General features: G+C 43.3%; 3 protein-coding genes across 7 annotated transcripts; 1 reads left to right on the top strand and 2 right to left on the bottom strand.

The window, feature by feature from the left end:
- Positions 1–1213: 1213 nt before the first annotated feature.
- LOC128076190 (uncharacterized) lies at positions 1214–6773 on the bottom strand. The gene is made up of 5 exons (XM_052673585.1): positions 6714–6773; positions 5245–5505; positions 3510–3638; positions 2052–2189; positions 1214–1839 (listed from the first exon to the last, which is right to left on the bottom strand). The coding sequence occupies exons 1-5, from the start codon at positions 6771–6773 to the stop codon at positions 1753–1755; spliced, it is 675 nt and encodes a 224-aa protein (XP_052529545.1). The 3' UTR covers positions 1214–1752.
- Positions 6774–7489: 716 nt separating this feature from the next.
- Positions 7490–11547, bottom strand: LOC128075875 (centrin-2). Its single transcript, XM_052673014.1, has 5 exons — positions 11464–11547; positions 11138–11296; positions 9654–9782; positions 8789–8926; positions 7490–7680 (listed from the first exon to the last, which is right to left on the bottom strand). Exons 1-5 carry the CDS (start codon positions 11464–11466, stop codon positions 7591–7593), a joined length of 519 nt encoding a protein of 172 aa, XP_052528974.1. The 5' UTR covers positions 11467–11547; the 3' UTR covers positions 7490–7590.
- On the top strand, positions 11509–22384 carry NSDHL (NAD(P) dependent steroid dehydrogenase-like). Of its 5 annotated transcripts, none has more exons than XM_052673010.1 (8): positions 11509–11723; positions 13338–13388; positions 15434–15595; positions 16489–16635; positions 18014–18142; positions 18891–19033; positions 20887–20989; positions 21356–22384. In XM_052673010.1, the coding sequence occupies exons 2-8, from the start codon at positions 13368–13370 to the stop codon at positions 21689–21691; spliced, it is 1041 nt and encodes a 346-aa protein (XP_052528970.1). In that variant the 5' UTR covers positions 11509–11723; positions 13338–13367; the 3' UTR covers positions 21692–22384. The 5 variants fall into 5 exon arrangements, with proteins under 5 accessions (XP_052528970.1, XP_052528968.1, XP_052528969.1 ...); XM_052673008.1 differs by lacking the exon at positions 11509–11723 and adding an exon at positions 11833–11921; XM_052673009.1 differs by lacking the exon at positions 11509–11723 and adding an exon at positions 11840–11898.
- Positions 22385–23978: the final 1594 nt, after the last annotated feature.

Here is a 23978-nt window from a genome sequence, read left to right on the forward strand (position 1 = left end):
GGGGTATTTTGGAAGTAGTCTAGGTGGAAAGTGTCAAGGGTGAAATCTGGGCATCCCAAAGAAAATGCTGCAATTTCCAACTGCTTTCGATCTCTAGGAAAATTCCTAGAAATTATGTGCAAGCAACAATTCTGCATTGCTACAGGGACAGACAAGATACCCATCTAGCTGAAACTGGAACGTCAGGCTGGAAACTGGTTGGGTGACAGTGAATTTTGGCAAAGAGAAGACACTAAAAATAACTGAGTACTACACATAGTTGTTCAGATAACAGGCCAGGCACTGATTTGTAAGGCCAGAAGGATCTATTCATCTGCGTAATCTGACTGCTCTACAGGAGCACAGTAACTCACATTTTACTGAAGCAAACCTGCTGAGCAGATTCGTTCTTTGCTCAGAGACACTGCTATGCCATTTGATGGCTCATTCCTACAGTTAATCACTGTTATTTAAGATAAGCCATGCCTTATTTCTTTTTGTAGTTGAACAGCTTACTTCCAGCTTCAGGATTTTGACAGGTTTGTCTCCATTAGATTGAAAAGTATTTTAGATGGTAGCTTGTATGTTCGTATATAGGCTCTTATTCTATATGCAGCATCATGTAATAATTGCAGGCTGAACTGTTAAATTCTCACAGTATTCAGACATTTTTTCTAAGCCAGTAATTATTTTCTGAGACTCTTCTAAGCAAACTCGCCAAGCTCTTTACATCCTTTCCAAAACACATGCACATTTTTGCACTCTCAGCAACATGGCAAGATCCTTCAAGACTATACCAGTGATCAAAATAGGAAGGAATGTACCCCCATGCTGCAGTGGAGCTGCAAAGAGGAACTCGAGCACTTGTGGCAGGGTCACAATGGCCCAGAATGACAATTGTACCACGTTGTTTGTTTTGTTTTTAAACAAAAATGGCCCTTAGCTTTTCTATATTTTTTCCACTGCTTCTCCTACCAATCATTTTTAAGCAATTGCCCACCTTCCATAACATTTACTGAAAATTGAAAAGCCTGCAAGACATGAAGGATCAGCCAGTTTGGGGGCAGTAGCTGCCAGGAAAAAGATGGAAATGTATGCTTAGCATGGAAAGTCTACAGATCCCCTGGTCGACAATACCCAGAGAAAACTGTGCTGAGCATTCCAATCATGAAGAAAATTCAGTCTGAATTTGCATTTCATTAGGAAGGAAGCACAAATCCATGGGAGACCTGACCTCATTACATCTTCTGGTCTCATAGCTGTGTAGTTGTTCTCCTGTACTGTGACTTTGGAAGGGAAATTCAAAGTCTAAGATATTCACTACCTTATGGAAAATAACTGCTCCCAAGCCCTCAAACTCTTGTCTTTTACATAATACCAGAGAATCAGGAAAGGTACAGAAGTTTTTATCATAAATACTAATGTTTGAAATTTATATTTTCTGAGATTGAGTGTTTTGACTAACTTTATCAGGCTGAAAAGCCATGGGATGCAGTTACAATAGAGAGAACTCTAGGGGAAGGCTAATGAATTTGAATTAATCTCAACCTTTAGAATTAACCCACACAGACACAGAGCTAGCAACAGAACTGTTTACTGGAATATAGAAAACTGCCTGCAGTGATGGAGCAGAATCAACACCAAAAATGAAACATCTCAGTGTGTTTTCACACCCAAGAAAGGCAGCACACAAAAAAATTCAAAAGTTGGAAAGAAGTGGTACTGCAAACAGTTGTTTACAATTGAATGGGAGAAAAAAAGAAAATCATGTAGTTACAGGTCGGACAATGTCAGAATCCGCAAAAACTCTTCTGGATCCACTTCCCCATCTCCATCCACGTCTGCTTCATCAATCATCTCCTGTCAGACAACGAAGATTTGGGAGACCAGATTAGGTGGGATCTGAGAGGATGGAGGGTCATAAAGCCTAAACACCAATGAAGATCTCAGGCAAGGCTTCTTGTTAACATAACAGATTGTGTCTGTTGCACAGAAACAAAGCACAATTTCCCAATCAGTAAGCCTTTACACTCCCTCCCTGAGCAAGAGAAATACGCTTGTGCTTCACAAACCTGCAGCTCCTCGTCTGTGATGTCTTCTTTAACTTCACTAGCCACCAGCTTGAGTTTCTCAAAAGAGATCTTGCCGGTGCCATCATAATCAAACAGCTTGAAACCTCTCAGGATCTCCTCTTTTGAAAATGGCTCCGCCTTAGCAAGGAAATGAAAAATGTCTTCATGCAGGCATGACATCATACAACTCTACAATCCCTACTCAGACACTTTACCCAGCAAACATTTGGAATAAAATCCAAGGCATCATTTTGAGTCACAGAGGAGGGCTATTTGCCATTGCTGTTCCTCTTTCACTTTTCTTTCACTTTTTTCCTCTTCTTTTCTCAGTGTTACCGTGTATTAAAGGAAAAGCTAAAACAGAAGTTTTTTGAACAGTATGGGGACTTGGCCTGGAATATCCTGGCCAAGCTTTGTCAGGAAGAGAGACATTAGCAACACTACTGAAGTGGAAGCCGCTGCCAAGAGCGATCCAATGGCTACAGCTGTATTTTATTTCAAAAGTGAGCCAGGCTTGCGCTGGCCATCGCTGCCTTTATTTACCTCACACACAAGCAATGTGTACACAAGCCTTCAATTAGGTGTGGGCTTTGACTGAACGCCAAAGCATTACTATGGGGAAAATATGGATCTTCACTTTGCTCTTAGCATAGGTCCAAAAACACACACCCTGGCAACTCTGATGGCATGTACACAGGAATGGCAATGCCAGCTCTGACCCAGTCATCTCACCAAGCCTTGCAATGAAATTACAAGGATGTGAGGGGAAAAACCAGTCATGCTGGCACTGTTTGAGAACAGCCTATGTCTGCACGCAGCCAGGTACTAGAGGATACAGAGGTGTATGAGCAAAGGAATCCCAGAAGGGCGATGCAGACTAGGACACGTGAAACAAAGGGCTGGTATCAAACAGCAGATCTGAGGACACTCCACAGGCTCGAGTGGCTACTGCCCACAGGAGGGGATTTTTCATTTTCTCTGATGTGTGACATTTGCTCCCTGCTGTTTTGCTTTTGAGAAAATCTAGAACTCTGAGATTATACATACGGAGCTGAAATTCCACATGTAAAGATTTAAAGGGGCAGAGGGGGGACTGCACTCGATCCTATTAGGTCTATCTCTGCTACGGTCTGAGGGCTGACAGTGGGACTCCTTCCTGGAGATTTCAAGTCCTTCAGTTTCCAAGGAAAGATCCCAGGCACTGCACTCAGTGCACTCAATGATAGGGAGGAATTGTCTGCTGAAATGCAAAACTACCTGAACTAGCCTTCCTAGATCCTCATGGAAAAGGCAGGAGAGGTAAAGGCAACTCACCCAAGGGCAGATATCTAAAATACCTCAGATGAAAGTCCTGTTTCTCTCCTGCAGGGAACCAGTAACCCAATCTACTGCAAGTACCTGCATTGTAAAGTTAGGCAAGAGGAATTTCAGTCTTTGCGACCAGCTGGGCTCACACACCATTTTCTGGGTCATCACCCGCAGAAATGACTCAAAGTTTATCTTCCCTGACCCATTCTCATCAACTTCAGAGATAATTCTCTTCATCTCCGCTTTTCTGAGTTCACAGCCCAGAGCTCTCATCGTTAGCTGCCAAATGAGAAAGCAGACCAACGTCACTGTACAAGTCAAAAAGAAACAAAGCAGAAAAGACGTTTGAAGCAAGTAGGTGCACGTAAAGAGGGGTGGGGATGGGAAGGGGGAGGAACAACTTTTTGGCTCCGTGGAAAGATAACAGGACAAACAGCCTGTCTACAGTGCAGACAATAGAGCAGCCTTCTGACTCTGCAGTGAAACTGGGCCTGTGCCAGAAGGCTGCACATGTTCATGAAGCCAACTTGGTGACAAACCTGATTAAGAAATTTCAAATCCCACAGTCCCATTCCAGGTGCTCATTTTTGCCCATATATTGCAGCTTATCAACACAAGCACTTATTTATCAGGCCAAACAGAAAAAGGAGTTGCTGAAATCAGACGACTGAAAACAACCATCCTTGGAATGTGAAGGTCTTTTAGGGAAGACCTTTTAGAGATCCAGGATGTGATTTTTCAAGGCACAGTCTCTGACACACTACTTGCTTGCTGCTCTTCACCATTCCCATCAGCTCCTTATTGCTCCCCTGCCAATTAGCACTGCATTCCTCCATCTCAACAGTGCCAGGAAATGACTGTATATTTCCATATGTGTACATATTTTTGTAATATTAAATTTATTTTTAACCCAGATCACTTTTCCCACACAATTTCCTCCATGCTTCTGCAATTAGCTAGGACAATGGCACATACAGTTGAGACAGCAACAAATGGAAGGGCAAGAACTGTGCTAACCAGCTTGTCTCCCAGCATCTCCACGCAGACAAGCTGGCTCAACCCTCCTCTATAAGTGAATGGGAAGGAATTGTGTGCAAAATATCTGAGCAGCAGGAGAGGAAAGGGCTGTACAAAACACAGAACAAGCTATTCATCCTCCATTTTGTCCCTAAAGAACAGTGTTCTGTAGCTGTCTGATGTCAGCAGTATGAGGCTGTGGAAAACTGGGAGGGAAGATCTGCGGGCAAGTGCCAAGGAGAAGGAAGGCTTCAGTCCTTCCTAAGGAAACCTGGCTAAAACACTGACACCATTCTTGCATGATTGCTGGCTGCATAACAAGCCGGAGTTCTAGCAGCAACGCCTGACAGCTCGGCAAGTGATCCAAAAGCAATAAGTAGCAAACACTAATTGCTCTGTAACAGCTCCACAACAGGTGGAGTTTGTAAATTATTAGGCTTATTTGTGCTTGTGAATGATTAACCCTACTTGCAACATTTCTGTTTACTGTCACCTTTGTTTGACTACAAGTAATTCTGGTTCCGAGAGCACCTGCGTTCACAAAGCATCCCTGTCAGCTCTCCGGGCCGGGGATCCAAGCCCAAACATCCCCTGGGAGCTGCAGCCCTTCAGCTACACAAGGCACGTGCCGTTGTAAAAGCCGTTGATGGGGGGCTGCTAGAAAGCTTCGCTTGCACATCTACAGAAAGTGATCGCTGTGCAAAGGAAGAAAGCAGAGAAGATTCCTGAGCAGCAGAGGGGAACGGGCAGCTTCAGCCGCCCCGGCGTGCCTCCCTGCAGGGAGGGGCTGCTAAACCGCGCAGCCTTCGCTCCGCTCCCCGTGCTTCCATTTCACCAGTGAACACGCTGCATTTTCGCGGCTTCCTGCCTTCAGGTCCTTGACATCCATCAGGCCGGAGCCGTCGGGGTCGAACGCGTCAAAGGCCTCTCGCAGCTGCTGCCTCTGCTCAGCGCTGACCGGGAACGAGGGAGCCGGCTCCTTCCGCGGAGCCTTCGGGCCGCCAGCAGCCTGCAGCAGAGAGACCCGAGATCCTCGGACCAGCAGCAGCCCCTCCTGGGGACCGCACACAGGACCGGCGGATCCCACCAGCTCACCATCCCGCCGCCGGCAGCGCCCAGCCTCCCGGCGCTATGGCAACCGCGCTGCCGTTGGCCATCACACCTGTCTGTCAGCTAAAGCGTGCGAGCTGATTGGGCGAGGCGCAGAGCGGGCGGGGGCTGGTGCCGCGGCTCCGTCACGCCGCCTTCTACCCGCCCGCCGGTGTCCGCGCTGCGGGGTCGTCAGGCTTCCAGCAGGAAGGGTGCGGCGCTTCCAGAACAGCACCAGGGCTGGGACACGGCACCGGGCTCGTCCCGAGGGAGGGAGCGAGTCGCTGTTGTGAAGGATGCAGCTTTGCGCTGGAGAAAATCAGCGTTGCGTGGTTTCGTGTGGTTTGTTTTCAACCGTGGCTCTATCCTGCAGGTTTGCTCCCAGAGAAAAGAGCACAGAATCCTTTCTAATTGGCAGCAAATAATTCGAAATAAGCCCACGCTGTCCTGTATTTAAATTTGGACGGGTGGCTCCTCTGCCTGGACAGCGTAAGTCTGAAGTGCATCATTTCTGACAAAGAATGACCTGCGTTGTGCATCTCTGCAGGAGGACCATCAGCAAGGAACTGCGTATTGCACTGCGGTTTTTAGGTTAAAAAAATGAAGTTTAAGGTTAAAAGTCAGATTTCCGCACGGCAGGATTAAACAAAACCGTGAATCACTGCAGCAGCAATAGAAGGTCACCCGAGAATGGAGTGGAGTGGATAAAAGACTGGAAACTGTACAGAAACCGACAAACTTGCTAATAAATTGAGCTCGTTTGATGAATAAGCCGAGCTTGTGACGTTTTTGCCGTTTTCCTGTGCGTCTTCTCCTTCGCCACACGGGGGCACAAGAGACTGCAACAATCTGCTCCCTTCTGACACATTGCTGCTATCAATCAGTTTTCAAAGGCAGAAAAAACAGTCTGAAAGGAATTCTACGTAATACAGGCCGAGTTCAATTATTGTTATCTTTCATGTCTAGTTTAGTTTTCGATTTTTCCCCGTGTTTATGAATTGTTCGAGTAAATTGAATGGTCAGCAAAGGGAAAAAGGCAGATACTGTCAAAAGCAAAGGAATTGTTTGAATTGAGGAGCCTGGAAGATATTAAAATTTCTGCAGAGGAAGAATTCATTCTTCTCTCATCTGAGAGTGAGGAGGGAGGATGCCAGAGGAACTGCTGGAACAAACAGAAGTAGCAGAAGGACCGGGGTGCTTGCTTCCTTCCAACACAAAGCAGAAGCCATCCTTCCCTTCTGCTCTCACCTCAGTCAGATGCACTTCAAAGACAGAATATAGCCTAGTTTTGTGTCTCCAGCCAAGCATTTCGTAACTAGAGCCCTTCTGGAGATTTCAAGTCTCCACTTTGAAGTACCCATAGGAATCCTTTTTATTATTTGCCCAAAGATCAGACAATGCTGTCCCAGTGGAGATGTGTTTTTGTATACTTCTTTCCACAACTCTGATGGTTTAAAATAGGACATTTTATTTGAAGTACAATCTTATATTTGAAACCACTGAATATTCCTGCAAATGTATATATCACCAGCACTGCTAATTTTCTCTTTCTGCAATGAGATTCCTTTAAATGTGTGAACTGAATAGCAGGAGGTTAAGTTGCAGTAGTCCATTTACTTACTTTTTCAGTTTTAAGAACATAATAAAAAAGGGGAAGGGAATAATCACCATAAAACAGCGTAAAAAAAGCTGATCCCCACAGATATGTCATATAAAGAATTCACTGTAACTGAGCCCAAGTCAAGGCATTAAACTAGAAGCTTCAACTGCTGGGAAATACAACTTTACACTTTCATATTTTGAGTTCTTTCTTTTCCAAATCATAATGATCTGACATGTGTCTTACAGTCAGATAAGGATCTGAATACTGTTACTGAAAAATGTAATGTCTATCTTGAAAACGAACAGTACAAACACCTTACAAGTGCAAACAAGCAACCACGTTGCTACATGTAAGCAGGTTAAGTTGGTAACTGTTCACAAACACAAGTTTCAGATCATTTGCTTAAAAGAAAGCACTGACCTAACTGTTCTGGTCTCTTTATAGAAATAAAAAGCTGAAAAAAAGTGAGGCACCTACCAGACATACACACACGTGTGCAAACAAATACAATAAAATTCAGTTTCAGTAAAGGCTGGTCTTCTTCATGATCCGCAAGAATTCCTGCTCGTTCACTTCCCCATCCCCATCTCTATCTGCTTCATCAATCATTTCCTGAAAGATATTTGTGTTCAGAGATGAGATGCAGATTAGAGTAGAATCAGAATGATTAGATTAATTCAGAATTAGAATCACTCTAATAAATAGCACTGGACAGGACAGTGTTGGCTCAAAGTCAGACCTAACATGCTTTGAAGTATTTTTTGAACTAGGCAACGTGTTTAAATATGTTTTACAAAACTATGTGTAGGGTATGTCCTTTTAAAGGAGCCATCCAGGAAGAAATGGAGTGCTTGGAGCAGTTGTTCCTTTCCCATCACTGTAATTCCACAGAGAGTGACAGTTACTGTGACAATTTAACCACGTATGCTTAACCCATCTTTGGCCTTAGAACCTATTTCTGAATTGACAGCACTTTTCCGTTTCTTTAGGGAAAGAGCTTAAATTAAGCATTACAGCTTAATAGCAAAAATCCCATGGGATGCTAGAGGACAGCACCTGAAACTGAAAATCATAGTGACCCCTGAAGTGGCTTCCTTCCCCAGTGAGAAACAGATTCCTACTCTTTATTCTCGATAGTTAGAGAGAGACTTCAGCTCCCCAAACAGGAGGAGAATGAGATTGTGGCTGTTTACATGGATTTAAAACTAAACATGAAACCAACTAATACACAAACATTCTGTGACTGTCTTTCAATTCAGTAAAGAAAGCATAACCTGGATCTTTCAATCCACAAAGGCTGATAATGAGTGTTTGTGCATCATATGATGTAGGGGAACTGCTGGGTCACAGCTTGAACTGGTAATTGAGCATCTGGTGAAGGGGTGAAGGGGTGAGTCTGGCCCAGGGAGCACAGGCAAATTGTTTACACCTGTGCTCTACACATGGCCAGAAGGGGTGGACCCACGGTGGAGCCTCCCTGGGCTCATATAAGAGCCAGCCACAGAAGGGAGAAATCTCTTAGGTGTGGGCTGCTTGCTGAGAAGAAGTGTTGCATAGCTAGAGAGCCCCTTCACCAGCTGGGTAAGCTTGCTCTTTTCTTTCTTCTGTATACAGTCATTGTGTACCTGCTAATACTTTGCTTAGCATCACTCAGAACCTGTTAGAAGTGATGTTGTTCCTTTGTGAGGGGAACGCATGGTTGCTTACACCAGGTACAAACCTGCAGCTCTTCATCTGTAAGATTTTCACCCAGTTCTTTGGCTACACGTTTGAGGTTTTTGAAAGAGATTTTGCCAGTTTCATCATCATCAAAGAGCTTAAAAGCTTTGAGAATCTCCTCTTTGGAATCTTTATCAGCCTTAAGTTTAAGGAGAAAAGCATTAGTTATACTACATATAATACTCAGAAATTGCAATTATAGCATACAAGAATTAGAAAGACTAAGAAAGTCTCATAACTTTAAACATATACACACTGCCACAAACATACACACAAAAGCTGAAGGTAGAAAGACACAGTAATGCTGCTTGAACCTCAGGGCTTCAAGTTCTTTTCTTTCATACCTTGTTAGACAACTTCAGGATTTCAGTGTCAGGATCCTTCACTGTTAAATACTTGGTTTTACCCAATATTTTCTAGGACTTTGAAAAGCAGAAATCTCATCTGTAAATATCTTTTGTCCATGTAATGCATCAATGCTCCTGACAGAGTTCTGCATGCTAGAGTTGTCTTTTATCTGTGATAAAAGTTCTGGTTCCCTTGTCATATGTGCATAAAACTGATTGTTAAAGAAGCTTATTAATGACATTTCAACCATAATATTCAAGTAAATGAGTGAACTGGCCTATGACCAGGTAAGATTTAACTTACTTGTTTAGCATTAAGAGTGAACTATAAATGAACACTTAAAAAAGCCATAATATGACAGAACTTAATGTTACTAACTAAATTTGATGAAGCTTTAAGATAGGGAGAAGGGGGAGGTGTGTGGTCTGTCTGTGCTTTTTCCCATCTAAAACCAAGAGGAGATGAAAGTGACTCATCCATTTTCAGAATTTCTTCTTTGACTTCTGAAGCTTACATACCATTTTCTGGGTCATCACTGCCAAGAAGTCATTGAAACTGATTTTTCCTGTTCCTTCCTTATCGATATCTGATATCATTTTCTTGATTTCTTCTTTCTTAGGTTCAAACCCTAGTGCTCTCATGGCCACCTGTAAGGCCAAAAGAAATTAGTCATACAAAACTATAGCAGGAAAAATATCTCTTAATGACAAACACAGTTAAACTTTGTGCCATACCACAGTAGATCATGTTCTCAAGGAAAGCAGCAAGGTCAAGAAGCTCTCTTAAAGCAATGTTTTTCATTGCACAAGGGCATGTTGGGATGCAGAAAACAGGCAGCCAGTTGTATTCTTCTAGACATCCTTCCTTCCTTTTCTTTAATCCCAGAGTTTCCTAAACACATTGAACCATTGTGGCAACACCTTCTTGTGAGAACTGGCAGGGAGATGGAAATAAGCTTGGGAGAAAAGATTTCTCAAAATAAATCTGGATTAAGTCCTAGCATACTTGTTTTGGTACATAACAGTTTAATTTCTATGGTGGGGATTCAGAATAAAAGTATTCTGTTTTCATTTTTTTTAAACAAAAAAACCCCACAAACAATATTATCTTGTAGTGCTGTAGTGATTTCCAGTGCTGCTAGATGACAATACAGCTGCTTTCCTGTGAGCAGAATTGCTACTAACCCTCTCTTTCACATGACAAATGTGACACTGAATCACAGAATCGTAGGGGTTGGAAGGGACCTCCAGAGATCGAGTCCAACCCCCCTGCCAAAGCAGGTTCCCTACAGCAGGTCGCACAGGTAGGCATCCAGGCAGGTCTTGAACATCTCCAGAGAAGGAGACTCCACCACCTCCCTGGGCAGCCTGTTCCAGTGCTCCGTCACCTCACTGTAAAGAAGTTCTTGCACACATTGGTGCAGAACTTCCTATGCTGCAGTTTCCAGCCGTTTCCCCTTGTCCTGTCTCCACTCACCACTGAAAAGAGTCTGGCCTCGCCATTCTGCCCCCCACACCTTAGATATTTATAGACCTGGATCAGGTCCCCTCTCAGTCTCCTTTTCTGAGTAACAATTCAGAAAAGCTCACTTCATGCTCTTGTGTAAGCAAAGTGGCAACTGTAAGACTTAGAAATGTCTTCGAAGGAAGTTTAAAAAAAAAAAAATTAACCATGCTTTAATACAAGTGACTCCATGCGAGAAGCTTCTGTCATACTTGCTACTCAATTGAACTCCTTGCAGACTTTAATCTGACAGCACAAAGATGGAAGCTCTTAAGCTTGCAGACCACAGGGAACTTCAGGTTTTTTCATTTTTGTGAGAAAGCCTTAATGAATATACAGGAACACCTTGCATGGTTTCAAATGCTCCGAGCACCTGAAAGTAGTAAAAGTTACAGCTAGAGGGCGATGTGCTTATTGACAGCAAGGGTTTCACTCCAGAAAACACATCTGCAGGTCCGTTCCTGTGTCAGGCCGTGCTTTCAGCAATAGGAAGCCTCACCTTCAGCTCCTTAACATCAATGTTCCCGGTGCCATCTGTGTCAAACAGGTCGAAGGCCTCCCGGATCTCCTGCTTCTGCTCTTCAGTCAGCTCCGGCTTGGGACTCGATTTCTTCCTCTGGGACGCTGCTCCCAGCGAGGGCTTCTTGAAGCTGGAGGCCTTGGCATAGCAACACAAGAGCAAACGGGCATCAGACCGCCCCGGGAAGAGCGGGAAAGTCCTGCGGAACGGCGGCCCCCTCAGCTCGCCCCGGGGCCCCTACAGGATGACAGAGGCGGCCCCGCGACCCCGTTGCCGGGAGGGCGGAGCCGCCAGACCGCACTCACCATCCCGGCGGCCGCTGCCTCGGGGCGGCTCCAGTTCAGTCAAGCCGGTGCTCAATACTGCCTTCCCCCATTGGCTGATGCCGCCACGCCGCTGCCATGGTAACCATCTCTCTGATTGGTGGAGAGACTAAGGCGGGAGAAGCTGAAAAGGCCATTGGTCAGCAAGTGGTTGGGGCGGATCCAAGAGGCAATGGGACCTCTCTGCCTTTCGTCAACGCGGTTGGCCGAAGTGAGAAGGGCGAGCGGCCAATCAGCGAGAGGTAGCTGCCTGGCGCGATGCTCGGCCCAGGGCTCGAGTGAGGGGATGAGGTGAGCTGTTGTGCGGTGGGCGGGGCTTTGCGAAAAACGCGCGCTAATTGGTGGAAGGGCAGAAGGGGCGGAGTCGGACGATTGCTGTGAGGGGAGCTGAGGAGGGGGTGAGGGCGGCGCGGTGAGGTGAGGAGGAATCGCGGTGCGAGGTGCGGGAAGAGCTGCGGAAGGGGCAGCTGAGGGGTGTGAGGGGTGTGAGGGAGGGTGGAGTCGTATGGAGGCGAGATTGAGGGGAATCTCTGGGATGGAGGTGGAGGAACTGAAGGGAAATCGGAGGCAAAGCGGCTCCTCAGCGGCAGTGAGCGGCGGGACCTGTCTTGAGGAAGGGGCGGGAGGGGCAGCTGGGGGTCAGAGCTCGTGCCTGTTTTTCCCAGCCCGCGTGGTGTTCCTGGCTGGGCGGGCACCAGTCCTGCTTTCTTGTTTTCCTCGTCACCTCGGAGATACCTTTTCAGATAGCAACAAAAAAAAAAAAAGCCAGCCGCGTGGATTCTTAAGTGAGCTAATTCAACAGAGCTGTTCTCATAGAGCTGTAGGACAGCTTGGGTTGGAGGGAACCTTGATCATTGACTTTCAAACCGTTCCCACGGACAGGGATGCCAGCAGTTCAGTCTGCCCAGGGCACGTCCTTGGCTGTGTGCCCCTCTGGGGATGGGGCACCCACAGCTGCTTGTTTTCCCGCTGGCTCTGTGCTCACAGGTGTGGTACTGCGACGGCAGCACTGCTGTAGCTCTTCCTGAGTCGGTCAGGTGAGGTGGGTCAGGGCATGCTGAGCAGCCCGGGTGGGAAATGATTAACCCAACATCCACGTCAGTGTGCAGGCAGTAGGAGGCAGTGTGAGCCACCGGCTGAGTCAGGAGCACGGCGTCAGCCTCTATAGCAGCGGCTACCATACTGATTTTTCTTTAAAAGTGACTGTAAAACCGTCAGAAATCTTTGTGTAGCTCACTTCTATGATGGAAGCAGATCTGCATAAGTATGTTATCTTTTTCTGCTTTTCTATGACCTCAGCCGATATTGGAGTTTTGCTTGCTATCACAGGGGTAAGGATGTGTTTCAATGAAACTGGTGCCATCAGCAGTCTGTAAGGCAAGAACTTGGCAAATCTCAGCTCTCTTTGCAGGCATTTGTTCGTTGATGTGTGAGCATGATGCTTCACTTCCGTTTTGCTATTCCAAACACCCTCCAGCAATTCTATTTTTGAAGAGGGAACTGCCAAAAAAAAGAGTCGTTTGTGGTTTTGGAGTATAAATGTTTGGGTTTAAAGGAAGTGCATGAAGTTAATGCTAGCCAAATAAAAGGATGCCTTTGATATCAGGTGTATTTGATTTTAGTGGAGTTATGCCTTTGGGATAGCTGTTTGATGTCAGTGTTAGCCATGTGTTACTTGTCTAGTTCAACAGGGCCTGGAGATTTAATTCACTTATTAATATTTTTGCTTTAGTGTAATGGCTTTGCCTCAATTCTGTTAACTAGAAATTTGTTTTTAAAAAGTTATGCTTGTGTTAATGACATGCTTAAGATGGCTGTTGCATTGTGAATAAAATTATTCTCCCTTTTTTTTAAAGGAATTAGTTTAATACTAAAACAGCTGAGAAATGGCCACACGCTTCAGATCGGTGAGTTGAGGACTTCCACCTTGCTGTGTGAAGATTTGCCTGATAGGAAGGTGTTTTCATAGATAAGTCTTCTGTAACCAGGTGAAATGAGGCTGCTTCTGCATTAAGGCCTGCTCTAAAGCTATGGCTGGTGGAAAAGTGGTTTACTGAGGAATGTATTTGCTGCCATTACATTCCAGAGAGACCCAAGTGATACTTCAACTCCCTAAAAACCTCAGGGACTTCCGTAGGGCTGCCAAATGAATTGGAAGGAGATCTTGCATGTCAGAAAAGAATCATTCTGATGTATCTTAACTGTGTTGTGTTCTCATGCAGATGAGGGCCTGGATGAGGTCCCTGAGGTCAACCAGACTGTTGTAACCTCATTCTACCATTATTACGCTGACTGCAGAAGGTTTTAATATACAAGGAATAACATTTTGCTTCCCTTAGAGGGCAGTTTGGGTGCTACATTAGAAGTATAGTTTGATAAGCTGTTCTGTTAAGTTGCCTGTGATTCTTTTTTATAGGCAAATTTCTACATTCTGGACCGTATTCTCACTTTTTCTTCTAAGATACAAGTAAAACCAATTAATCTCAAATATTTAGGAAACAAACAGAAACATATCTAACAAAAAAAATAACTGTAGCATTGTGTTAGAGTGCATGAACAGCCTGTTGTATCTTTGTGGTGCAATGTTAATTAGGTATCACATAGATATTACCTTAGGAAATGAGCTCATGTGTAGCCTGACTTTCTGCCAACCTTTTCTAAAAGGCCAAAGAGTTCAGGAGCAGCACTGCGAGCTGCAGTTATGCTGATTCTGGTTACTGAGTTGGTTCTCTTACCCCTTTCCCAAAAGGTGCATGTGTTGCAGGTTATAAATATGCTCTAAGGTTTATTTAATAAATCTCATAATCAATAAGAATGCTGTTCTGCTTGGGAAGCAAGGATGTGTTCATATAGAAAAGCCTGGATTGCATCAACTGTGGTGGGAGAAAACTGTGATGCTGCTGCTTCACCAGACAGAGGGCGTCATTCTGCCATTATTTAAAACTTTGATTGAGTGTTGTGTGCAGTTTTGGTGTGTTGATTTCACAAAGAAGATGCTGGAATGAGAAGAGATACAAGCAAGAGCAAGCTAAGGACATTGATGAAAAGGAGCAACTGCCTTTTGAGGAGGGGCTGAACAGACAGAGGGGACTGCAGAGGGGAAGGGTTCATGAAATCAGGAGGTGGATGAGCAAAGCAAATGCAGACAAATGTAGTGGGGCAGTGCAAGCAGCTGGCACTCCTTGAAAGTCCTTGGACTCAATTGGGCTTCCTATATCATCTTTGGTTTTGATGACTGTAGGAGAAGAGTCCAGTACCAAATATACAGTTGGTCCAACCCAGTGGAACTTATATTTATTTTTTTAATGCTTTTAAGCAGTCTCTGCTTTGCGTGCAGAGTTCCAAGTAGCTGGCTATGTCTTACTTAGTTGCTCAGTTTCACTGAGCTTCTCTTATGTCTATTGTGGATAACTGACACTTGCAGTTGAATCTTTGTTGAACTGTGTAGTACTTGGAAACTTCCAAACAACTGTTGTCTTTGTGTGGTTTCACTGGGTTAAAATTTCTTCCAGAAAAACTGCCAAGGTAGGTCTTTGCGTAACAACAAAAAGGAGCAAATCTATTTCCACCAAAAACAGAACCGTCTTTCTACAGAAACTTCCTCAATCGTTGCTTAAATGTTCTATAATGATGGTGAAGTCAGCAGAGTCATTCCAGTGACCAGACCAGAATCTGTTAATTAGTGACTTCAGCCACTGAATTAAAAAGCATTTAAAATAAATGAAGAACTAATGACTAAATGAGGAGGATAAGCTTTGCCTTTGCCTGATTGCTTTCTTGGTTTGGAGGAGCCTGAGTTCCTCGTGCTTTGAAAATGGCTTCGTCCTTTCTAGCTGTGATGTTACTGTTTTGTTACCTGTGTTGTGTGGCTGGAGTTCTGTGTGCTTTACATTAGGGTGCTGCTGATGTACATCTGTTTGCTGTAATGCTTTTTTTCTCCCTGTCTTTGCAGGCTGGTAAGAAATGTACAGTGATCGGTGGCTCCGGATTCTTAGGCCAGCACATGGTAGAGAAGCTGCTGGACAAGGGTTACTCAGTCAATGTGTTTGATATTCAGAAGGGATTTGACAATGACAGAGTGCAGTTTTTCCTGGGAGACCTTTGCAACAAAGAGGTACAGACCACTGAAAATTGTGTAGATGGGAAGGATGCTGTTTGTACTGGTGTCCTCACAAACACACAAGCAAGCCTTATTTGAAACATTAAGTGGCCTGAAGGCATCTGAAAGAGTACCTGTGTGCATCTCCCAGTGTTTCCTGGTGAAGCTGGTAGCCTCATCTAGAGTACTTAAATATACTCAATGTCTGCTTAAAGTGGAAAGGAACAGAACTTGTTTCTGGATTACAGTTTGCTTTACTGTTAGCTCAGATAGACAGCCTAATTACTGCCACTGTTAGTAATTGCATGTAGGCACTCTCCTTGCTAACCTCCACTGCAAGAGAATGGCAGAATGCATTATTCCACACAGTTAAGATGCAGTAAGAGGCTTTGCCTTAAGTCATGCATGTGAGCCCTGGCATAAGCATTTGTATGCAATGTGGAGAGAGGTCTCTGTGCCAGCATGAAGTATCATGTCTCAGACTGCAAGGCAGTCACCTCAAAGACAGACAGTGCCATGGGTGCTGTTGGCTGTTAAATGTATTGCATGCAGATTTTTCAACTCCTCTCCCCCACTAATTTTGAGTCTCATGCCTGCACTTGAGGTTGTTGTATGTGGTTAAACTTTGATAGCCTCTGGGTCTCAGAAAGTTCCCAGGCTCTTGTCTGGATAGAAAAGATGGTGTGGTGCTTTTTTTTTTTTTTTTTTTTTCCCTAACAAGAGATGCTGTGAAGACCAGTAAGGCTGAATCCTATTCCAGCCGCTTGCCATTATGGAAGGAACTTGGCTTGAAATTAAGCAGTTTTGTTTTCATGAGAAAAAGAACTGTGCTTTTTTTTTTTTTTTCCTTGAGTAGTCACTGTTGCTGTTGTTTCATTGCTATCTTGAGCAACATATCTTCTTCTTAGGCCTTACTCCCAGCTTTACAAGATGTTTCAGTAGCATTTCATTGTGCATCGCCAGCACCTTCAAGTGACAACAGGGAGTTATTTTATAAGGTGAATTTTATGGGAACCAAAGCAGTCATTGAAGCCTGCAAAGAAGCTGGAGTGCAGGTAAGGATAGAAAAGTTTGTGAAGCATGCAAGTTGTTCATGTGAATTTGTGACTTCTGAACCATAGAGCAGTTTCAGTCTGGTTTGGTAGACTCTGATATATTGAATTACATATTGAATTCCTACTTGTTTTGTGGAAGTTAATTGTAGGAGAGCAAGACTCTGTCCTTGGCATCTGATATAAGTTTAGTCTGTATTTGTCCCAATGCATTGCAATTTCCCTTAGTGTAGGAAGAGTATCCATTAAAATTTGTTTTATCAGACATTTGGGGAATCCCTTAAGGGAGAACTGGCGAGTGGATTCTTTCATGCTTTAATGAGGGGGCAGCTCTAAAGGTAGCTTTTCCTGCAGTGGAATTATTCATGGCATCTATTACTTATGTGAATTCACTGACATCTAATGAAAAGGAGCACATTTGTGGTACAGTCTTAGTATAAATTGGTTTAGAAAGTCATTTACACACAAATGAAAGAAGAAACCAGGCTGCTCAAGGCAAACTTTTTATCTTGCTATGTTATGGTATCACAGGTTTTTAGTCAAACTCGTACCACGTTGTCAAGCACAACGTCTGAGAAGTTCCCTTACTCTGGGCAGAGATGCTGCATCCAGAACGTTTTGTACATTGTCCATTCACAAATACAGACCTGATGATGTTTAGAATTCAATAATATATAGCACTCCTGGCCCACAGTGGTTTGGATTGTTTATTTTTTTTAATTCTTGCTCCCCCTCTTTGAGTTGTAAGCTGTTGAAGGGAATGGGCTGTGCAGTGTTTACCTTCTGGCTTAGTCTGGGTTCTGTCAGAGCAAGAAGCCCTGTTGGAACTTGCTGGATCTAGTTATCTTTCTATTAAAATGTAGACCTTGTTTAAAACCACGTGTTTCTGATTATCCAAATGTATCACTGGATTCCTGTTTGGAAACTGAGGGCCCATTTTTAGCCAACAAAAACATCCTGTATAATTCTTTTTTTGTTGTAATCTGGCATGAGATTGTTATCTTAAAGATGAGCAAATGCATCTTAAAAGCATTCACTGGATGTTAAATACTAAACTTACTGCTTGTTAAATACTAAAGATGCCCAGCCAAGTAGAGGCTGTGATTTTTTTTTCTGAGAGATTTCCCCACTGACTGGTTACTCTGGAGGCATGAAATATTTCCACTTTCTTCAGGAGGTGGTAAATGATGTTATGGAGTCCCATTAAACAAGTGAAGAGTTTTCTTACCTGGTTTTAGATCATCTTCTGTTAGCCTGTGTTGTTGTAGACATAGTTTATTCTCCATAGATACATTTGATTATTATTGTCCTTATTCAACTTTCATAAATTACTCCTTTGCCTTAAGCTTTAAACTGCAGTTTTCTTTCACGTGCGTTGCAGAAATTGGTGTTGACTAGCAGTGCCAGTGTTGTTTTTGAGGGGACAGACATAAAAAATGGAACAGAAGACCTCCCTTATGCAAAAAGACCTATTGACTATTACACGGAGACAAAGATCCTACAGGAGAAGGTATTCATCACCAGCTGGTTAACACTATCATTTTCCATACTAAAAAGTGTCTTTTTAGACGTAATCCTCTTATGTGAGTGTTAGCCTTTAAGAATTTTTCTAATGTTATTTGAAAAGAGCTTGGTTAAAAACAGTGTAAAAACACCTGTTCATTCACAAGCATAACCACTTTGCTGTAAAATGGACTAACGATGTGGAAGCTTGTGAGTAACAGAGCTAGCCCAATATTCTTCTGATTACATCTTTATTTTGGGCGAATGGGTGAAAGTAGTCAGCATTTATCTGCATGTGGTGTTCTTGAACAGCTGTGGAAAATCAGTAGAACATTTTGTTTGGAAACTCCAAGTGAAATGAAATCTATGTAGCACTTGGTGCTCTCAGGAAGAAGGGATCACACTCCTAACTGCCGTCAGCAGGGCCCATGATAAAAGTTTTCCATTAACTGATGAGAAAAATTAGAACCTTCAGTGCCCTTCTTCTGTAGCATCTGGAAAATCTATCTGGACTTCATGGGGTTGAATGAGAGTTCCTTCCCTTTGTCTGTCAATTCATTATGCGTTCAGTAATGAAAAAGGATTTCTCTTTCTCATTAAAGAGAAGGAGATGAAAAAAGAGGAAGGGTCATATGTAAAGGTATGGATGGATAGTGATTCTTCCCAAAGTGATGAGTGAATACCGTGTCTGCTCTAATGTTGCTGTTGGATTATGTTACTAAGCTGTATTTTTCCTAACTTTTCTTTCCTTACAGGAAGTGCTGAGTGCAAATGACCCAGACAACAACTTCTTCACTACTGCTATTCGCCCACATGGAATATTTGGCCCTAGAGACCCTCAGCTGGTTCCCATCCTCATCCAAACAGCTAAGAGTGGCAAAATGAAGTTCATAATTGGGTGAGCAAGGCTTAGTCACTTTTTAGCTTCTGTTAAACTGTTTTGGAAGGGGGTAGCACTAAGTCAGAAGTGGTGTTATTGCATGTAATGATCTTCTGATATAAGAATAGGATAATTTGTGATAATATGCAAATCAGGACCCTTGTCCTGAAGTGTTCAATGTCAGAGAAGGCAGAATTTAACCTTCTGCACTGGCAGTATCTTTTTTGGCAAGTGCAACATATTTCTGGGAGGAAAAAAATGTAAGTTTCTGTAACTTTTCACCTGTGATCCAGGATTCTTCTTCCATAGCCCTCTTGTGCTAGGGATTGCACTCAGATGAGAAAGGGTTCTTGCAAGAAGTGTATCAGTGGGAAAAGCAAGCACAGCTTACATTTTGTTGCACAGTCTAAAGGCTTTTCTCCTTAATCAGAGTGCTCAGATTGCTTTCTGTTAACTAATATATACTGGTGTTTGAAGATGTTGTGTGTATGACAGTATTCTTTGATCTTAATGTCATGAGTATTAGATGCTTGCCTTGCTGTTAAGCCCTGCACAGCTTCCAGTGGACCACTGAAATAGCTCATGCTGTTCCTAAGGAGTTTAAGTTTGTATTACAATCTTGAAAAGAAATGTGCTCTTTAATTTATAATAGATTTTTATTGCATGCAGGAAGCTGTTCTGTGTACATACCCATGTGAATGAATGTGCTGAGGATAAGAGAAAGAAAGGGAATGGGGCTGTTTTTCTGTTCTTATTCTTCCTTATAGTTCACTTCTAGACTAATCTCTCAAATTGATCTGCGAATGGCAAGCCTAGATAAACTTGACCTTTTGTTTTGTCTCCACTTTGTTCCAGCTCAAACATGCCTTCTTCTTTTGAGTTTCCCTACTGCTATAAAGACCTGCATATCCCTTCCAAGAAAGCAAATAGCCATTCATCCACAAAAGTTGAAAGTGAAAAGTATTAATTCTCGGAAAGTTGGATTGCAGCAATGTTGTTTTTGTCCAGATGAGTGTGGTGATGGTTTTGCAACAAACCATTTGTTTGATTTAGTTGGGTTCTTGAAAGTGGTATACACATCTATTTTCTGTAGCTGTGTAGAATTGGATTTAATGCAGTGGGTTGAAACTCTTTCAACTGTTTTGGACTGAATTTGGCTTACTGAGTAAGTTAAAGTTTCATGAGCCAAGAAATTCATAATTGAAAGCTTGTCCTCAAGTGACCTTCTGTGTGCTGCTTATCACTGTTCTGCTTCTGTGGATCACTGTCCTGATTCTGGGATCTGTAGGATCTTCAGCAGTCTTAGATAGGGTACTGTTATGGGAATATAAACTTTCTGGGGGTCTTAACAAGAGTTGAGATAGTGTCTTTTCCTCTGCCTCAAAATGAGGTGCATCTTGTATCAGAGGACCTGAAGTTGTGACACAACACAGGGAAAAGAGGAATCAGATTGGCCTTCTAGTGTTTAAAGAGAAATGAACTTTATACACGTGTAGATAGTGACAGGATGAGGCAGAATGGTTTTAAATTAAAGGAGAGAGAAGATTTAGTTTATATGCCAGGAGGAGTTTTTCACTGAGTGGTGAGGTGCTGGAACAGGTTGATCGGAGGTTGTGGAAGCCCCATCCCTGGAGGTAGGTTGGTAAGGGCCAGGTTGGCTGGGGCCCTGGGCAGCCTGATCTAGTGCTTCATCTAGCAGTTGGCAACCCTGCTTGAGGCAGAAGTGTTGGAGCTTGGTTTGAAGCGATGTCAAGGATCACCCAAGTCATTCTATGAGATATATATATAGGTTGTGTGAAAGTCATTTTGCTACAAGTAGCTTTTTCAGCATGGATCCCCTTTGGGCCAACTTCTTCCTTTAATCTGTGCAGGGATGGGAAGAATTTAGTAGATTTTACCTATGTGGAAAATGTGGTCCATGGACATATCCTGGCTGCAGAACACCTTCGGAAAGACTCTCCTGTGTGTGGGAAGGTAAGGAAAATGAATGTGTAAGAAACGTAGTTACTTAGCTTTTGTGTAGTAGAGTAGAATAACAGAAATATTAACAGATTTTCATAGCACTGTCATGTTCTGGGCATGCTTTAATGTGTTTGCGTTGTGTTGTCATTCAGTTTGACCATTTGTGAGTGTCCTAACCTCTGGAATGTCAGAAGTAGTTGTCTTTCGTAGCAAAGAAGGGATTCACTGCTTTTCAACTGGTGGTAGTTGGTGAAAAGTGGTTTTTAGTGAAAACATGTTTGCAGTTGAGTGAGAGCTGCCAGCCTTGTGGGTGTGAACATGAGCTGGGTTGTTTGTACGAACCACTTTTTTTATCTGACTTTTTGTCTTGTCTTTCAGGCATTTCATATCACAAATGATGAACCAATCCCTTTCTGGGCTTTCATGTCCCGTATCTTGACTGGCTTGAACTACGATGCACCCAAGTACTATATTCCTTACTGGCTGGCATATTACCTGGCCATGTTCTTGTCTCTAGTGTTGTGGCTGTTAAGTCCACTGGTGACCATCAAGCTCACTTTTACCCCCATGCGGGTGGCATTGGCTGGAACATTTCACTACTATAGCTGCGAGCGGGCCAAGAGGGACCTGGGCTACAAGCCAGTGGTGAGCTTGGATGAAGCAATAGACAGGACTCTCCAGAGTTACCCCCACCTACGCCGTGCTAAGGCCTGAGAAGTCCTGGATTGATTTCATTTCTACTTGATTTTCTTAATTGTTTTGACATCTTAACGTGATCACTGAAGCAAATTCCACTAATTCTGTGAAGCTGAATTTGCCCGAGTCATTCCTCCTCATCACTATTACCAAAACAAATTTCGCTGGATTGGAAAAAACTTCATGTAGTAGCAGCCTAACAGTTCTTTCTTCTGATGTGATTTGTTGTTCCAAAGCAGCTGCCTAACCCTGAGGAGTACGAATTAACACCCTGCTGTGTCCTCTTCAGTCCCAGCCCCATGCATCAGCATTCCTTCATCTTTCCTCTCCACCCTTGTCCTCTGTTTTGTTGCTCTGGTGATAACAGCCAACTCTTATAACTACAGATCCATTGATGAAATACTTCACAACTGATTCCTCTCCGTGGTTTGGCTTTTTCAATACAAGAGTGATGAAATAGAGACTCACACCAAAAAGGATCTCTGCCACCATTTTTTCTTTTTAAACTGTTGAGATTGACTTTATTATTCTGAGGCTGCTTTTAGATTTCACTGTGATTGATGGGTTGATTTGGTCTCTTACTGAGGAATTGGTAGGAATTGTGATGAGAAAAGGCACATTGGGCTTCTTGTAAGGAAGCATGAGCCTTTACTTCTACTGGAGCTTGGTTCTATTCAAAAAGAATACAAATAAAATAGGAGAAATTCCAAACTTTGTGTTCCATCTTTGAAAGGGCAGATCCTGTTCTGAGCATCTCAGCACAGACTGTTTGAATTATTCCCTTTGTAGGGGGGAGGAGATCTTTGCTGTGGCCATTGTCAGTCAGCACATTTTACTGTAGTTTACTTGCTTCCATAAGAAAATTATATTGATTGGAGGATCTATTGCACAAGGCTCTCATCTTGTCTGCCACATTATTGTTGGTAATGGGTATTGTGTTGCATCGACCCTTCAGAACATGGGAAATTCTTCCATAAGAGAATGATTATAATGCTAGGTTCACTGAACTGCTTACTTTGCCACTTATATTAAGTTTACTTTACTCCACAATCTTGCTAAGAGCTTTGGTAGCTTTTTTTTTTTTTTGTAAATGAAGAGCTTGTGTTAGGGTTGGAACTTCCCAAATCTCCAAACTGTGGGAAGTGTCTCACTGTGTGTTCATAATTGTGCCTTGCTCGGTGAGCCTTGACCTCATCTGAGAGTTTCAGTATGCTGCCAGAGTCCCATAGAAATTAGTGGGTTTTTTTAAGCTTCTGGTTATCTTATGGCTGGTTTTACTCATGTTTTTCGTATTTGCTCTTGAAGTAAATACTCAGTTACTTTGACCACTTCACACAATTCATATTTGCACTGGTCAAACATATTGGCTATATTTTTTCCCAGAACGTAGGGTTAAATGTTTAAAGCTTGAGTTCTAGGATGCAATTCTTCAGCAGAGTTTCTCCCACCACCCTCCCTCCCAACAATGCCAATTAAGAGACCAGTTGAATCTTATATCCACCTTCACATTCACTGGGAAACATGCCACTTTCAAATATGAGTTACCCCTGTGTGATACATCAGCGATACATCATGCCACAAATTTGCTGTTAATGCGAAGACCCTTTCTTTCATCACTTTTTCAGTGATGTAACAGGCTATGGGTGCCCCATCCATATCTACTGAGTTTATGCCACATAAAAAAAAACATAATGGTGAAACCACACCTAGCTGAGAGTTGTGGCTTTATGCCCAGGCTTTATAAAACACCGGGCATCTCACCTTAAAGGACTGGTAAGGACTGAAGGTTGTGCTCCTCTATCTGAAGCTGGGCCTGTTTCCAGGTTTAGTAATGCAGTCAGCTGATGTTAAGCTTTTAAATGGCTACTGGAAGAGCGGCCTTGGGAAAATTGGCAGTTCAGTTGTACCTCTGCCACATGCAGTAGAAGTAGCTGATGGTTTCAAACTGGTAAGTACAAAAAGCCTTGAGGGCAGAGCTGGTGCAGCAGAGATGGATGTGCTGCTGTTTGGACTTAAGATCCGGCGCAGCGTGGAACTTTAGGTCTTCACTGTGGGATAGGGATAGCCATGCTCACCCAGGAGAGGTGGAAGAACAGAGCTAAAGGGCAAGGGGCTCGTACTGACTACTCAAAAATAAACTGGTAAACACAGTTTGGCCTGTAGATGGCGTTTCCCAGCTGGAGCTGCTCAATTGCTTCTAACCTAAAAAGTGCTGTCTCTCAGGCCTTGGATGAAACACCTGTGCAGTTACTCATCTCCCTGTGCATTCTGAAAGTAAATCCAGAAGGTGCTTTAGAAACGAGAG

Source organism: Tympanuchus pallidicinctus, unplaced genomic scaffold (genome assembly GCF_026119805.1).
Source record: "Tympanuchus pallidicinctus isolate F22 unplaced genomic scaffold, pur_lepc_1.0 scaffold13, whole genome shotgun sequence".
NCBI lineage: Eukaryota > Metazoa > Chordata > Aves > Galliformes > Phasianidae > Tympanuchus > Tympanuchus pallidicinctus.

Bases quoted from the DNA above. Each gene is read 5' to 3' on its own strand.
- NSDHL (XM_052673010.1), top strand. From the start codon at position 13,368: ATGGCCACACGCTTCAGATCG. The intron at 13,389-15,433 runs GTGAGTTGAGGA...CTGTCTTTGCAG, and splicing joins TGGCCACACGCTTCAGATCG to GCTGGTAAGAAATGTACAGT. The intron at 18,143-18,890 runs GTATTCATCACC...CTTTCCTTACAG, and splicing joins CAAAGATCCTACAGGAGAAG to GAAGTGCTGAGTGCAAATGA.
- LOC128075875 (XM_052673014.1), bottom strand. The intron at 9,783-11,137 runs GTGAGGCTTCCT...TTGGCCTTACAG, and splicing joins TTGATGTTAAGGAGCTGAAG to GTGGCCATGAGAGCACTAGG. The intron at 7,681-8,788 runs GTTTGTACCTGG...AATATCTTTCAG, and splicing joins TTACAGATGAAGAGCTGCAG to GAAATGATTGATGAAGCAGA.
- LOC128076190 (XM_052673585.1), bottom strand. From the start codon at position 6,773: ATGCTTGGCTGGAGACACAAAACTAGGCTATATTCTGTCTTTGAAGTG. The intron at 5,506-6,713 runs GTGAGAGCAGAA...CGGTTGCCATAG, and splicing joins TTGAAGTGCATCTGACTGAG to CGCCGGGAGGCTGGGCGCTG. The intron at 2,190-3,509 runs GTGTGTGAGCCC...TTCCTTGCTAAG, and splicing joins GGGTGATGACCCAGAAAATG to GCGGAGCCATTTTCAAAAGA.